At 43.5% G+C, this 15711-nt stretch overlaps 1 protein-coding gene across 3 annotated transcripts in view; it reads left to right on the forward strand.

The window, feature by feature from the left end:
* Positions 1-15500, forward strand: part of AMPH (amphiphysin) — a 73015-nt gene extending 57515 nt beyond the window's left edge. For 2 of the 3 annotated variants that reach the window (XM_048510972.1, XM_048510974.1), the window contains 5 exons: positions 2792-2848; positions 7149-7307; positions 11105-11353; positions 12992-13090; positions 13980-15500. In XM_048510972.1, coding sequence (XP_048366929.1) covers positions 2792-2848; positions 7149-7307; positions 11105-11353; positions 12992-13090; positions 13980-14087 — 672 coding nt within the window. In that variant the 3' untranslated portion in view covers positions 14088-15500. The remainder of the gene's footprint in view (positions 1-2791; positions 2849-7148; positions 7308-11104; positions 11354-12991; positions 13091-13979) is intronic. The other variant, XM_048510973.1, reaches the window with a different exon arrangement.
* The last annotated feature ends 211 nt before the right edge of the window (positions 15501-15711 follow it).

A 15711-nucleotide genomic window follows, 5' to 3' on the forward strand; every position in this document is an offset into this window, starting at 1 on the left:
GACATTACAGACTGGAAGGCCATCGCATGGGGATAGTTCAAGTCTAGATGCTGCTGTGTATTCTGACAACAGAGCTGGAGGAATGTTGTAAATCTTTGCCAGCATGGTGTAGTGGTTAAGAGCAGGTGGACTCTAATCCACAGAACCAGATTTGCTTCCCCTCTCCTCCATTCCAACTGGGTGACCTTGGGCTAGTCACAGTTCCCTCAGAACTCTCTCAGCCCCACCTACCTCACAAGGTGTCTGTTGTGGGGAGAGGAAGGGAAAGGTGTTTGTAAGCCACTTTGAGTCTCCTTACAGGAAAGAAACTCTTCTTCTTCTTTGCTTCTGACTCCACAATAACTCTTAGAACTCTGACAAGGTTTATGGACTTCCAGAAGAGTAAAAAATTAATGTTCTTCTGTCATTGGGAATAAAAGCAAATGATCGGACTTGACCGTACCGTAATGGAATAGCTCATGAATTTGGGAAATCTATGAATGCTGACCTCTTAGGGATCTGTAGGCCAGAACATTGCAGTTATTTTAAAAGCCAAATCAATGCATTTTCGCTTAGTGTAGTATAGAATGAACGTTCTCTTTGACATCAGGTTGACCTGAATAAGATCTCCCATCTCTTCATCACACTGAGGCTAAAAGTAGGCATTACAGAAACTGAGCAGTTATCACCAAAAATGGAAGCCCTGCTTCTTCCCTTCTGTCCCCTCCCCCCAGTAATATTTAGCCCTGCTAAATATATATGATGTTATCATGCTATGTGTTTCTTGAACAGCACAGTCATCCAGAGCTCAGGTGCCTAGTGGCGTCCATGTGTTGTGGTGCTAATTACCAGGGGCGGAGGAGGGAATGAGGAGAAGTGAAAGGCATGGCTCCAATAACATCTACTTTATATCTTAGAAACATGCATTTCCTGATATTTCTGACAGATAAGGTCTCTTTCTCAGTGTAAATCAATATTATCCAGATCTCTGTGTTCATATACATTTTTGCATGAAACTGGCTCTTGTATCTTAAAGCTTTTGTAAAGGTTTCCAAAGATGTTTTTGTGCAATGAACGACCAGAAGAGTAAATAAGAATAGTCCAAAAAGTCAGTTGTGGCAACTTCAAAAGGGAATTAATAATACGAAAACAGAGAGTTATATAATGCTATAATTTTTAATGGGATAAAAGCTGCGAGGGGTTTCCATAGCAACGCAGCTGACAGCAGCTGGGTTGGCCAGGCATTTGGACACGTTTCAGGTTTATGATGCAACTGCAGGCAAGTCCAGCAGATTACATTTTTTAAATGGCACATAAAGTTTTAGATATGACTTCCTTTTACGAAAAAAGAAGCTTTGGGTTTCAGCCTATGGAATCTTTTTCCCAGGAGGAATTAGAAATTCGGAAAGAGGACTGTCCTGGTCCCAGTTTTGAAAATCACTTTCAACTCAAAATTCTTGTCATGTACTTTCCATTTGTGAACAGATTTATTTCACAGGTTATCGTGCAGCCATGCTATCGAAACATTGCAGACATTTGCTGCCTGCATCTAAATTCAAAGATACAGTTCTGGCAAAACTAAGCACACCCACGTTCCCCAGATTTCAGTGGGAAAGTACTTCATTTCCTGCCGTTGGAATTAGTCAAACTGCAGTGATAATTTGACTGGAGCATGCCTTGGTAGCTGTGATTTAGGATCCTGGTTTGTAAACAAGAGAACAAACCACAGAGTTACCTGGTGTGAATGTCACAACAAACAGCGGTTTGTTTCAAAGCAGCAAGACTTCACTTTCTGTGCCATTCACAAACTGAAGGGGGGGAGTATGGATACAGACCTGAGAATTAATAGCTTTTAGCAAGCATGTTGTTTCACAGAGTTTTCTGTTGAACTGTGTCTGAACTGCTGATCCATTTTATTGCATGTTGGATGGAACGTCAGAGGGTTGTCCCATTTTTCTTATGTCACAAATAGTTATGGACTGGGATATTTTAATCATGACCGTCAAATTGGTTTGAAATACCTTGTATGCTGATTCATAATTGTTAAGCTTCTTTGTACCCCTCTTTTAGCGGGGAAAGTGGCATATGAGTATGTTAAATTTGTTGCTGATTACTAAATGTAGGTCAGTGAATCTGGTCGATGTTATATCAACACTCAGTTTCACATATATTGAGTCCTTTGGTTTGGAAAAGTAATTCAGATTTCTAATTGTCAGCATCCATTTTCCAGAGTTGGAATCCCAATTTTAGGCTCATTCCGCACATGCAGAATAATGCACTTTCAAACTGCTTTCGGTGCTCTTTGAAGCTGGGCGGAATAGCAAAATCCACTTGCAAACAGTTGTGAAAGTGGTTTGAAAACGCATTATTTTGCGTGTGCAGAAGGGGCCCATGTGACTAGTCCTGAAGTCCGCAATAAATGTTTCAGATTTCTAGGCACCAGAAATGATTGTTAGTGGATTCTATGCACCCAGTGTTTTTCACTCTGAAATGAGAAGTTGTCTCATCTGTTATAAAAATCAGTAGACATTTTAGCATGCTTTGCATCGGCATTCACTGCTGCTACCACCACCATCTTCATGGAACAAATCATCCCCCCCCCCCCTTCTCATTCTTTCTGCCTTTGGTCTGATGGCATTTGAATCAGCCTCCCTTGTATCACAGCTCTCAACAACACCTGCTTTATTATTTCTGCTGTAACATCTCTTCGCTGCTCCTGCTCCCGCATCTTCATACTGTGCTAGCTGTGCTGATCTTGCTCTTGTGAAAAGCTTTACACCAGTACTATAATCTTATTTCTGGTTTTATGAAGGATGCCGTAGAGGCAGGGGTGCAAGAGTCAACGGAGTATGCTGAGAAAGAGTGTGAGGTATGTATGAATGACACACTGGGAGCAGCAGAGAGAATGCTTAGAGAGTGTGGTTATACTGTGGTTCCATTTATAATATTATCCAGTCAAAGGTAAGGAACTGTACCCTACTATTGAACTCGAAATCAAATTTGTGGAGCCTTCCTTCATTCCCAGCTTTCTTCTAGCAGAAAACTCTTTGGAATGAAGGCATGGGCCAGCAGAAGGTTCACTGGGATGAAGGGATGCTCTAGTGGAAGGCTTCTAATGCCATTTGCTGAAATGAGTGATAGGATCCCACCCAAGTACTTTTAAGATGCATTGATTTCATTAGTTCTCCTGCGTCAAAAAGAACAAATATTATGCACAATATCTCACAAATCTCAAGGAAGCAAACCTAAGGAAATCATTCACTTCCCTGAGATATCAGACGTTTAAATCAGAACAATTACTGGGGAGATATGCTAAAACACCAAAAGAGCTATGTGTATGCAGGTCTAGTTTAAATCAGAGTGACGACATAATACACTACACACTTCATTGCCCTTTTTACTCTGCTATCTGCAACAAATATATCAATGATATCCTGTCAGGCCTGACAGGTAGTGAGGAAGAGAAAGTTTGCTTTCTGATGGCGGACATGTATCCTGAGGTTACATGTAAAGTGGCGATATTCATGTTTTTAGCAGCGAAAATCAGAGAACGTTTAACTGATGTTCAAAACATACAAGCTAAGTTGTAATAAAGGTGGGAAAAAAAACCTTTATAATCACAATCGGATCCTGCTGCGTGTGGATATATGATACTTGCTTTGGTGGTTTAACACTATTGGAACCGTGGTGCTTCTACACTCTAAAGCTTGAGAAAATCCTCACAATGTGTTTTATATTTTTGTAAACTGTGGGGAGTGGGGCTATGGTTGATTTCATTAGGAGAGTTCACCACATTCTAACTTGTACTTTTCCTGCTGACTCTGGCCGTTTCCGCACGGGCAAAATATGACGTCGTCGCAACGGAAAAACGTCAAGGCGAAGAAGGCGTTAGCGCGGCGGAGAGAGTCGCGCCAGTCAGCATTGCTATGGCGCTAATGGCGGTGTATTCATAAGCAGCAAAAACCACTCTTTTTCCCCATGTGACGCATGGACGCCGCACTCGATGCGAACAACCGCCACGCGAGCACAACTCGTCACAAATGGCGTCGAGCCTGCGACATGATTCGCAAGTGCGCCGCAACGTCGCTGAGACGCCGCTTCCGCAGCGCTGCCGTGCGAGCAAATTACCCATTTCTCTTGGGGCTGCGAACGCGCTCAACCTGTCTGTGTGGAAGCCTTTTTTTTTTTGGGATGCGTCGCAATTTGCGACGTCATCGCGTCGCTGCTTTTGGCCGTGCGGAAACGGCCTCTGATCTGGCCAAGATTTGTCTTAAGTTTACATCTCATTACATACAGCCTGTGGGTTTAATAGCATCTAAATATTATACATAATTATATGATAGTGCAAAGGGTTTCCAAAGCCGATATATTTCTTAGGTCTGGGTTACCATCGTGTACTCTGCAGCAGTGACCTACCTTAACTTTGCAAACCACTGTATCATGCAGTCATGATTTTGAAATTGCGCTCCCAAATGTAGCCACAGGAGACTGAAGTTGCTGAAGTTGCCTGCTTCGTGAACATACATAGTCTATAACTGCTGTGACCTTTTCCTGCAGCCATAGCTGAAAACCAGCTGCAAAACTATTGATTTTTCAATGCTACTCTAAGCAGAGTTAAGTTCCTTGAGGTTAATGGGCTTTGAAGGGGGTAATTCTGCCTAGGGTGGTACTGTAAGTCACTCGGCAGTTTTTCATGGAAATGGTCAAACAGGTCCCTGTGCACACTTCTTTCAACAGAACCTTTCCCTGTCTCACCTAGACATTTGTTTCTGCATTTCACAATTAAAGTCTGTCATGAAACGAGAATAACCAATTGAGCATGTGGGCATGGAGTGCCTGCGTTGATTGGTGGTGAACCCCGCCCCCTCCAATTGGCTGCAGTATGGCTCAAAAGCAGAAGTGAGGTGATGAAACCTAAAGTCCATCTATCTGCCTGATGTCCATGCTAGGCAGAGGACCCAACGGAAGAAGGAAACTATGGTTTGGTGTGGTCAAGCTGATTGTGATGGATGCACTCTGCTGAGTGGTTCAAGAGTCTCTGCTATGTGCTATTAATGGTACACTTATGACTGGCAGCTCACAGGCAAGCTCTAGGCAACAAAATCATTCCAAGTGGCACTACCAATTGGCTTTCAACTGCCGTAGGACACAGAGATAGTCCACATTTAAATGTTGCCATCCCTCTGTGACCTCTTGTGTATAATTTGCTAGCCAGAAACTGCTGTCTAGAGAACCAAGTAGTCCTGGAGAATATAGAAGGGGGGCTAAAATGGAAACAGCCTATAGGAATTGTTCACAATATATAATCAGACAGTTGAGTGGCAGAGGCGTAGCTAGGGAAAATTGGAGCCCAGTTCAAAATCTGAGTTTTGCACGCGCCCCCTCCCCATGGGCAGCTGCTGTGATGCTGGAATCTATCCCCAAACAGCATCACTCAATGGTATTTAAACTAGGGAGCCCAGTTTTTAAAAAAGAACCGGGGGAAATTTGGGGGAAATTTGGGGGGTGCCTGCTGTCAGGCATGCAATTGTTAAGCTAGCACCGTGGTGGCGAACCTTTGGCACTCCAGATGTTATGGACTACAATTCCCATCAGCCCCTGCCAGCATGGCCAATTGGCCACTGAGCTAGCAGCACCAAAATTTCAGGGTATCTTTAGGAGATTCTCCTGATGATACCACCCAGATTTGGTGAAGTTTGGTTCAAAGGGTCCAAAGTTATGGAGCCTCAAAGGTGTAGCCCCCATCTCCTATTAGCTCCCATTGGAACCAATGGGGGAGGGGGGCACCCCCTTTGGGAGTCCATAACTTTGGACTCCACCATTTTAGGCTGCAAGTGGGAAATCAAATATTGGAATTCTCTCGTCTGCTAAAGAATACAGCCATTGCAAGTAGAAAACAAGAACCTGTTGCAAAGAACTAGGATAAATATTTTTCCCTGTTGTATAGTCTTTCTATTTGCTGGGACTGTTCTTCAATAGAGGAATATTCAAAAACCAGAATACAACCACTTGCAGGGAGAAATCGTGCACTCCATTCTGCCATGTCATTCTTGTCACATGTAGACCAGGCCTGAGATGATTGGTACATAAGCACAGGTTCAATGCTTGCTAAATGCGGTAGAGGAGTACCAAAAATAAAAGCAAATGGGCAGTCTAAGTACCCCAACATTGTTGACCCAGCGGGCACTTTTGGAATTTTGAAAAAGAGTTATGAGTGTTTCCACAAAATGGCTGACATCGAAGGCGGGACAATATAAAAATGACGTTGGTGAGGAAATTCCAAGCTAAGTACTGTCCTGTGATGGATGCAGTAATTTGGGAATGTCTCCTGGAGTTATTGGCTTTATGTTATGTGACTATCATGTTAACCTCCCTGAGCCTGAAAGGGGAGGGATGGTCTACAAATTTAACAAATAATAATAAAGTAAGTATGTGAATCTTACTCCTTTACATTTACCCGATCTCCCCGATTTAATTAGATTACACTACTTGTTGGACAACCCTGATCCTTCTCTCTGTATGATAGTGGCAGGCTTTCTCCTGGAAATTACTAAATGCCAGTAGATTTCCTTCGACTTAACATTTATTTCCTGTATTGTATATGCTTTTTAATCCGTTTTTTATTGTTGTTGTGCTGTTGTCTATGCCAATAAAGGCTTGCTGCTGCAAAATAATAATAAAGTAGAAAAAAGCTAGGAGTTAATTTTGCTTTGGGAAAGAGGCACTTTGTAGTAGAAGTAAATGGGGAGGTCACTGGAGTAAATAGTTGCTGCAGCCCTTTCTCATCACGCTTGTTGTGGCAAGATAAGAACTGATTGTCCTTCCTGTAAGTCATTTTCAGTCATCATGGGTTGAGAAAGGAGCTACTTTCCCACAGTTTCTTCCCATGTAGCTGCAGAATCTTCTGAAACCCACAAAACTACATCGAAAGGGTCAGCCACCAACCTATCCCATTCCAGTCATTTTCTTTCCCTAGCCAAGGTCCTTAAATGTCTGTAAATCAGGATGGTGGAATTAGAAGTACAGGCTTGCTTTTTTCAGACTAGAGACCCAGAAATTCTGTCCCAAAAGCTGTGAACACCTGAGCTCTTTTGAAAAGGTATTTTTGTTGTGTGCGTTGGTCCTTCGCCAAAGGATACGTATGAAGAATGTTGTGGTTCTTGTGTTAGTTACAGATGGATTCTGTCATGGGAAGCCCACCTGCACCCGAGGATGTCAGTATGGCTCCCATCACTGAAGGTGGTGAAATTCCTGTTGTCGCTGAAACAGAAGACGTTGGTGACAGTGGCAAACCTCACACTGATGGAAAAGAAGCAGAGGCATCTCAGGTAAAGCCAAGAGAGTTTTTCAGAGCTTTTGGCCCCTTCCGCACACGCAAAATAATGCGTTTTCAAACCACTTTCACAACTGTTTGCAAGTGGATTTTGCCATTCTGCACAGCTTCAAAGAGCACTGAAAGCAGTTTGAAAGTGCATTATTCTGCATGTTCGGAATGAGCCTTTGTTTTGTTTTGCAGGAGCTTTTATGTTTCCAGTCACGCGCTTTGCTATACTAAACCAGTGTCAGTTTTATACCAGGAATGCTTTTATACCAGGAATGTTTTTCCCAAAAAATTCTGGGAATTTTCATTCGATAATGTGACAAATTGGTAGAGCTCCTGCCTTCCTCGATGATCTGTGTGCCTGATAGGTGCGTAGGTAACAACCAGTCAGCACCAGTGGGTGGCTGAGGAAATCTGAGAAGAGGGGGAAGGCCAAGAGAGAAATTGGTTATGCTATCAGCTCAATTCAGAAAGGGTCCAAACCTTCTGAAAGAGAGATTGGAAGGATCCTGTCTCAGAGTCTGCCTAGCATGTAAACAGGTTAAACCAGTGAATGTGTGTGGGTGTAGGGTTTGTGTCTTTATTTATTTATTTATTTATTATCACATTTATATACCGCCCCATCCCCTGAGGGCTCTGGGCGGTGAACAACAAAATAATGTTACATAAACAATAATGACAATAAATAATCAATATAAATATATAGCATCATTAAAACATAAAATTACAGCGTTCCACTTGGCGTCCAGTATTAAAATTATCAATAAAAACCCCTCCCAGAGAGGGGGCGGTAGATCTAGGTGTCACAGCTCCCAAGATGTTAAAAAGGGAGAGACAAAGAGGGCGCTCACCCTCAACGGCTGGCCTCCCCAAAAGCCCGGTGGAACAACTCGGTCTTACAGGCCCTGCGGAACTCTCCAAGATCCCGCAGGGCCCGGACAGTTGGAGGAAGAGCGTTCCACCAGGCAGGGGCCAGAACCTGTCTGAGGAGACTTTATAAGTCTCACAGCAGGCCACCATAGTGGATGCTTGAGGAAGAATCTGTAGCTTTCTCAAGGTTCATCTTCTGAGGGAAACTGGCTAATGAGTTGTAATTTCTGACAGGAGCTCATATTTACATTGGGGGAATCCTGAGGCTGAGGGAAGGCCAAGCTTTAGCACAAGATAAAAGCCCGACTTAACAATTTTGTAAACAGTTTTAAGTCTGATTACCAAATCCCCTTATTACTCCTGTTCCCCCCTCCCCTGGTGTCTTACATGTAAGAACTGCATTTAGAAGTCCACTTAGGATTCGTCTGTCAGTGTCACTGAGATAGAGACCACTCTGCCTGATCTGTGCAGCGTGCTACTACTTCTTAAATGGCTTTAAAAACCTTGACCTTCAAGATGAGATACTGAAAATGTGTTGAGCAATTCCCCCACCTCTGCATGCCATTACAATTCTCCGAGTTCCTCGCAAAGAGAGTATGGTTACAGTGTGGATATTCCTCCTGCAAAGTTGCATTCAGTTGAGGGCCTCTCCTCAAAACAACGGTCCTGCACTTGTAAATCCCTTGATTCCAGATCATTTTAATTATAATTGGGTTAATGGCATAATGAATTTTGAAGATGACAGTTTCATTTGGTGCGGGCCCTGGTAACTGGGGAAGGACTGTTTGAAATCAAGCATCTTCCAAAACCTCAGAAATAAGAGATGGTAGAAGTTTTCCAGTGACTGTGAGCAAGAAATAACTTGCCTCATTAGCTTTCCTCACCCCAGCTGTTCTTTCCATTACCCCCTCATTCATCTTTTTTATTTCAGCACATACCATTAAAAATAAGCCATATCCCAGTCATGTCTAACCTGTAGCTAGTTGGATACTGACACATCTATATCAAGTTCGTCCACTCGTGAGGGATTCCTCATTCAGTTCAACAGAGGTGAAGCCTTGAAGTGAATAGCTAAGGTAGCTTTGCTTAGGAGTTGGGCAGAAGAACGCATGTGAAGCTCTGGGAGCCAGCATGGTATAGTAGTTAAGAAGAACAAGAACAAGAAGAGGAAGAGGAGGAGGAGGAGTTTGGATTTATATCCCCCCTTTCTCTCCTGCAGGAGACTCAAAGGGGCTTACAATCTCCTTGCCCTTCCCCACTCACAACAAACACCCTGTGAGGTAGGTGGGGCTGAGAGAGCTCCGAGAAGCTGTGACTAGCCCAAGGTCACCCAGCTGGCATGTGTGGGAGTGCACAGGCTAATCTGAATTCCCCAGATAAGCCTCCACAGCTCAGGCGGCAGAGCTGGGAATCAAACCTGGTTCCTCCAGATTAGATACACGAGCTCTTAACCTCCTACGCCACTGCTGCTCCTAACATGGACTCCTAACATGAAACCTTGATCCAGTCATAGTTCTCTCAAAACTCTCTCAGTCCCACTTACCTCCCAAGATGTCTGCTGTGGGGAGAGCAAGAAGTTGTTTGAGTTACTTTGAGACTTCTTACAGTTGAGATAAGCAGGGCAGAAATGCACACTCTTCTTCTTCTGGACTTGTAACTTGCTTAGCAATTGCAATAAAATTTATTGCATTGGATCCCAGCAGAATTTTCAATGGTAGGAAGGGCCGCTTTTGACCCACCCCAGAAGAGCTATACTGGAGATCATGGGAGATGAATGGATAAAAGGCCAATCAAGATGAACTCTCCGCAGTCTTATCCTTAGGGAAAATGTTGGTAGGGTATAAGCAACCTCATGAGTACAATTTAGCCACACTCAAGCACTTATAGGTGCTATTGATTTCAGTGGGAAAGAAGACCTTGAAAAGTTGTGTCCCAAATTCCAGGAGGCCAGCAGCTATACATAGATTGTCCTGATACATTGGGCCATGACAATATCTGAACAGGGACAATATATGTATTTTGTATGTGTAAACTGATGTTACCATGATTCAGCTAACAGCGTGATTGTGTGCAACTGATGCACTACAGGTAGTTCACACTCCCAGTATGCACCAGGCTTCTGCCATGCATGGACATAATCTCTGAAAAGGGCAGGAGTCAACCATGTTAATTTGAAATGCATTGTACTGATAATTGGTAATTGGGTTTTTTCCGATTTCCAATTTGGAAATCTAACACACTGCTCCATTTCTCTGCAATCCATTAAAGTGACTATTGTTAGATCGTACATTTAACAGTTTCCTGAGTGTATTTTTTTTAAAAAAAACATGCATTTTGGGATATTGATTGTTCTAGCTGCATGGAGACCAAGCTCAGGAAGCGCTTGAGCAGTCTAGAAGACAATGTGTTCAATTCAATTCAATAAGCCTTTATTGGCATATACACGATAGTATAAAAATACAGTTCCAGTTGAAAAGTGAATAGAAAAAAACTTCACGTTTGTCATACATTCAGTTTACAAACTTCTGACAAAAACTTTGCCACTATAAGGCAACAATGAAAATCCTGACAATTTAAAAGCATAACTATTTTATTTGATTTAGTATAATCAATCATAGGGTTGGGATAGCAGGCTGGATCAGAGTTCTTGGTATAATACGCAGTTCAGGAGAATGTGTGGGATGGAATCCAGCTGTCCTATGCTAAAGGTACAGAACCTCTTATTGCTTGGAAGACCTTTAAGTCTTCCTCTATCTAGTGGAGATGGCCTGCTATCCCAAGCTATAGACCCTATGATTGATTATACTGTTAGCAATGGACTATCAACAACTGCAGAGCTTGGCAAATAAATCTTGTTCACCAACAAATATGAAGACAATGTGTTATTTTATTGTTGATGGTTATTGTTTCTTGTGTGGGTTTTCCCCCCTTAAGGAAAATCTCAGCAACATTCCTTCAGTGGTAATAGAGCCAGCCTCCAACAACGAAGAAGATCATGATGTTGTCGTGAATGAATCGAAAGACCCTGGGGAAGATGTCACTGGCCAGGGGGTGGAAGTCCTGCCTGGCGAACCTTCTGAGCCTGCAAGTGAGCCTACAGTGGTCAAAGACGTCCCACCAGCACCTTCTGAGGAACAGCCTGTAGCAGTAGATGACAGCATGCCACCTGGCTTCCTCTTCAAGGTTTCCCTAAGTCTTTGCCATTTTACTTCAGCATTGGGTTACTGAATGTAGACAAAGAAACACAAACAATGTTTCAATCTGTTTTCCCCCCACGTTTTATCAACAAAGAGACTTCAGGTTTGTCCACTACTGACCCTTGATGGCTTGCAGGCAATGCCTGCATTGGCTGTCAAGAATCTCAGTGTGATATTTGATACTTCCCTATCAATTAAGGCTGAAGTCACACATGTGGCTTGCCAGGCTTTCCACCATCTGCACCAGGCAAGATTATTGGCACTCTACTTGTCCCAAACTGACTTAGCTGCAGTGATCCATGCAACAGTCACCTCCAGATTGAACTACTGCAGCTTGCTCTACACAGGGCTGCTCTTGCTCCAACTGCTGCAAAAGTCAGCATCATGGGTCCTTACCAGGACCTCATGGCGGGCACATATACAACATGTGTTCTGCCTGCTGCATTGGCTCCAGGTGGAGGACCAAGTCAAGTTCAAGGTTCTGGTGTTGACTTTCAAAGCCCTAAATGGCCTGGGGCCAATGTATCTGGGGGACCACCTCTCCCAGTATATCTCCTGAGAGATGCTGTGATCTCCAGATAACAACCTACTGGTGGTCCCTCAGTTGAAAGACATCTGGCTGAGAATGCCCTAGCCCCAACCCAATGGAACGCTGTGTCTAGAGCAGTGGTTCTCAACCTGGGGGTCAGGACCCCTTTGAGGGTCGAACGCCCCTTTCACAGGGGTCGCCTAAGACTCTCTGCATCAGTGTTCTCCATCTGTAAAATGGATAAATGTTAGGGTTGGGGGTCACCACAACATGAGGAACTGTATTAAAGGGTCGCAGCAGTAGGAAGGTCGAGAACCATGGGTCTAGAGACCTGGGCCCTGTTCAAATTCTGTAATATTTGTAAGGCAGAACTGTTCCACCAGACTTATGATTGAGGCAGTTACAGTTGTGCCATCCGAGTGGCCTCCCTCTTCTCCTTCCCTTGGCAGGGTTATGTAATTGTGTTATTTTAATGGAATCCGATCTTATTCACAATCTGGTTTTTAATTGTCATTGTTCATGGTTTTATGTCTTAATTGTATTTTAAATGTTTAAAGTCACCTGAGCCCACAAGGGGAAAGGCGGCATCCAATATAATTAAACACACCATCGGATGACATCAACACAGCTGCACATTTGACCGGTCTCTTTGGGTGCCACTTTTTTTAAAAAATAACTTTTTAAAAGCTCATTTTTGTCCTTAGTGCTGCAAAGCTCTGTCTGAGAATGTTGGGTAGTGCTTGGGAAACCCACAGCAGCCAGAACAGTAATTGAATATTTTATTTATGGTCCACCTTTCTCACTTTACCTATGGTCCTCCTTTACATATGGTCCACCTTTCTCGCTGTATGTATGATCCACAAAACAGACAAAATAATTCAGTTCAGTGGCATGAAACAATACAGCAATAAGGCAATGATATTAGGATTATGGAATTAGGAGATAATGCAAACAAATAACTGTGTAAGGGGGACAAGAAGAGCATTTGAAAGAAAAGCGAAATCTGAGCAGCACAGAATCACTCAAGTGACATACACATGCCGTAAGAAACTCTGCTGTCGTCCCAATGACATCTGCTTGTTTTCTGCTGTACAGGTTGAAGTGCTACATGATTTTGAAGCAGCTAATACTGATGAGCTAAACTTGGTGTCTGGAGATGTCATATTAGTACTCCCGTCGACCACAGCTGATCAGGTAACAGGCAAAAAAACCTCATGCCCCGAAGTCATATTAGACTATCTTTAAAAAAAAAAAAAGGAAATCAACCCACTTCATGTTTTGCTTAAGTCAGCAGAGAGCCAGTGCGGTATAGTGCTTAAGAGCGGCAGATTCTCATCTGGGGAATCGGGTTTGATTCCCCACTCCTCCACATGAGCAGCAGACTCTAATCTGGTGAACCAGGTCCAATTCCCCACTTCTCCACTTGAAGCCTCCTGGGTGACCTTGAGCTAGTGACAAGTCACAGTTCTCTCAGAACTCTCTCAGCCTCACCTCCTTTACAAAGTGACTTCTGTGGGGAGAGGGAGGGAAGGAGTTTGTGAGCTGCTGTGAGGCTTCTTGTGGTTGAGAAAAGCAAGATATACACCCAAACAAACAAACAAACAAACAAACAAACATCAATTTGAAAGGTTGCTTGGGGAGAAGACATTATGTCTGGCTGCTTCTTCTTCTACCCCTAGTTGGGAGGGGGCTGTCAACTGGAGCAAGGCATAATAGGTGCCCTGACAGCCGCCTCCCCTCCTTTTGGTGGCTTCAGTCATAAAAATTGAAAAAATAGGTAGCTCTCAGCTAGAGCTGGATTCAAGCACAGGGATTCCTGTCTGCTGCTCCTTCTTTCTCCGGCTTCACCAATGGCAAGAATGCAGTGGCATAGCACCAAGGGGATGGGGTGCGCGCAATGCACTGGATGTGCGCCGTGGCTGGGCGGGCGTCATGTGGCAGGTGTGCAGAGTGCATGCGTGCCCCGGGCGCAGTTCCCCCTAGCTCCGGCCCTGCAAGAACGTTAAGCACATACACCAAAGCTCAGGTGAAAGTTTCTAACAGTACAGGCCTTTAAGTTGCCCTTTCTTCTTTTCCTTTGCAGGAGGCTGGCTGGCTAACAGGCGTTAAGGAATCTGAGTGGCTTAAGTACAGAGATGCAGCTACTTATAAAGGACTCTTCCCCGAGAATTTCACCCGCTCTTTGGAATAGGTCTCGACTCAGGCGTGAAGAGCAACTGTAAAAAGCTCGGCCCCTGCATTTCCAACTTTTGCAATATGCGGGCACCCAACTTTATAGCTGAGCCGTCCTGGTTTACAGACTGGTGCCAGACCCAAAACAAAACAATACACTACAAATAAAACCCGGACAACGCATATCAAACGAGCATGATTGCAAGACGTTAAAAGCTAGCATATTCTGAAGCAGTACATGGGGAAATTGTCCTTCTTTGTTCACATATACGTGGCAACAGGTTTGTTTGTACTTTTGTCTGAGCTATGGTGATCCTGTAACTTGCCCCTTTTCCCCTGCGAATCTGAGTAGCCTCCTTGATACCGGAACCTTAATTTCTCTGCACTAAGTGTATCGTATTGTTGCTGCACTGCAGAAGATTCCCCTAGTAATCCTGGAGTAATGAGGTACATCTGTGCTGATTTTCAATGTTTGGGGAAAAGAAATCTGCTGCAAAGTTTTCCAGTTTTCTTTTCAAACATACATAACAAATATATAGCTATATATATATGTATATACACACACATGCACGCAGATGTATTGTATGTGTATATAGAGCAGCGCATAATGTTCATCGGTAGCCTACCGACACGTATCTGCCACAGATGGAATGGGTTTCAAAAGTCGTAGCGAACCAGGAAAGGAGCTGGAAGACCCATAAGTCTGGGTCTGGCTACAATGTACAGGCAGGCCTAGGCTGCTGACTTCTTAGCAGACGAGGGGGTGGGGGGGGGAAGGCCCGGCTAGGTTTACGAAGGTTTGGGGTTTGTACAGTAAGGCTTTCTAGAGTGGTGTGCCATAGGCCAACATTGATGCGGATGCATTTACACATATCATTCCCCTTCATTGTAGCTCCTTGATGTAGCGTGGCTCATGCAAGCGTTTTGTTCTTATTGTCTGGTATTACAGTAGAGAATTCCTTTCCAAACGGAAAACCAGCTGCTCCTTTGCCAAAACATTAGACGAAGATATCTGCCTTTGTGATGCAAAATTACCATTCCAAGACGACCGACAAGTTATCAAAGCTCACGTTCAAAGCTGCTATTTAAAACAAAAAACACACACACACCAGGGCAGGCATGGCTCTGTCGCCTCTGTATTACCAACTGCTACAGCTAGGGATGAGATACTTCAGATTGGGAGGGCAGGGGGGTTGTGATGCTAATTTTTATTTTTAAATTTCATCGGCTGGACGAATAAACGTGATTCTCGTCTGAGAAAGAAAAGATGAATAAACACAATATATTTTCACTATATGTATTTATGCAGCGCACCTTTTAAAGATCCCTTGAAAGTTTTAAAAAAAAAGATGTATCCTGTATCCAAAAGTCATCCGTAACTCTTTATGTTTTTCAGTGTTGTCATTCAAAATAAAACCTTTGATCAGCTCCACAAGGATTTCAAGCGCTCCTGAACTGCTGCTTTTTGCATCTAGGCAAGCATCTTGCAGAGGCTGCTGGTGTATATACTACTAAACAGAGGCTCATTCCGCACATGCAGATTAATGCACTTTCAAACCGCTTTCAGTGCTCTTTGAAGCTGTGTGGAATAGCAAAATCCACTTGCAACAGTTGTGAAAATGGTTTGAAAACGCATTATTTTG

Source organism: Sphaerodactylus townsendi, linkage group LG11, assembly GCF_021028975.2.
Source record: "Sphaerodactylus townsendi isolate TG3544 linkage group LG11, MPM_Stown_v2.3, whole genome shotgun sequence".
Lineage (NCBI taxonomy): Eukaryota > Metazoa > Chordata > Lepidosauria > Squamata > Sphaerodactylidae > Sphaerodactylus > Sphaerodactylus townsendi.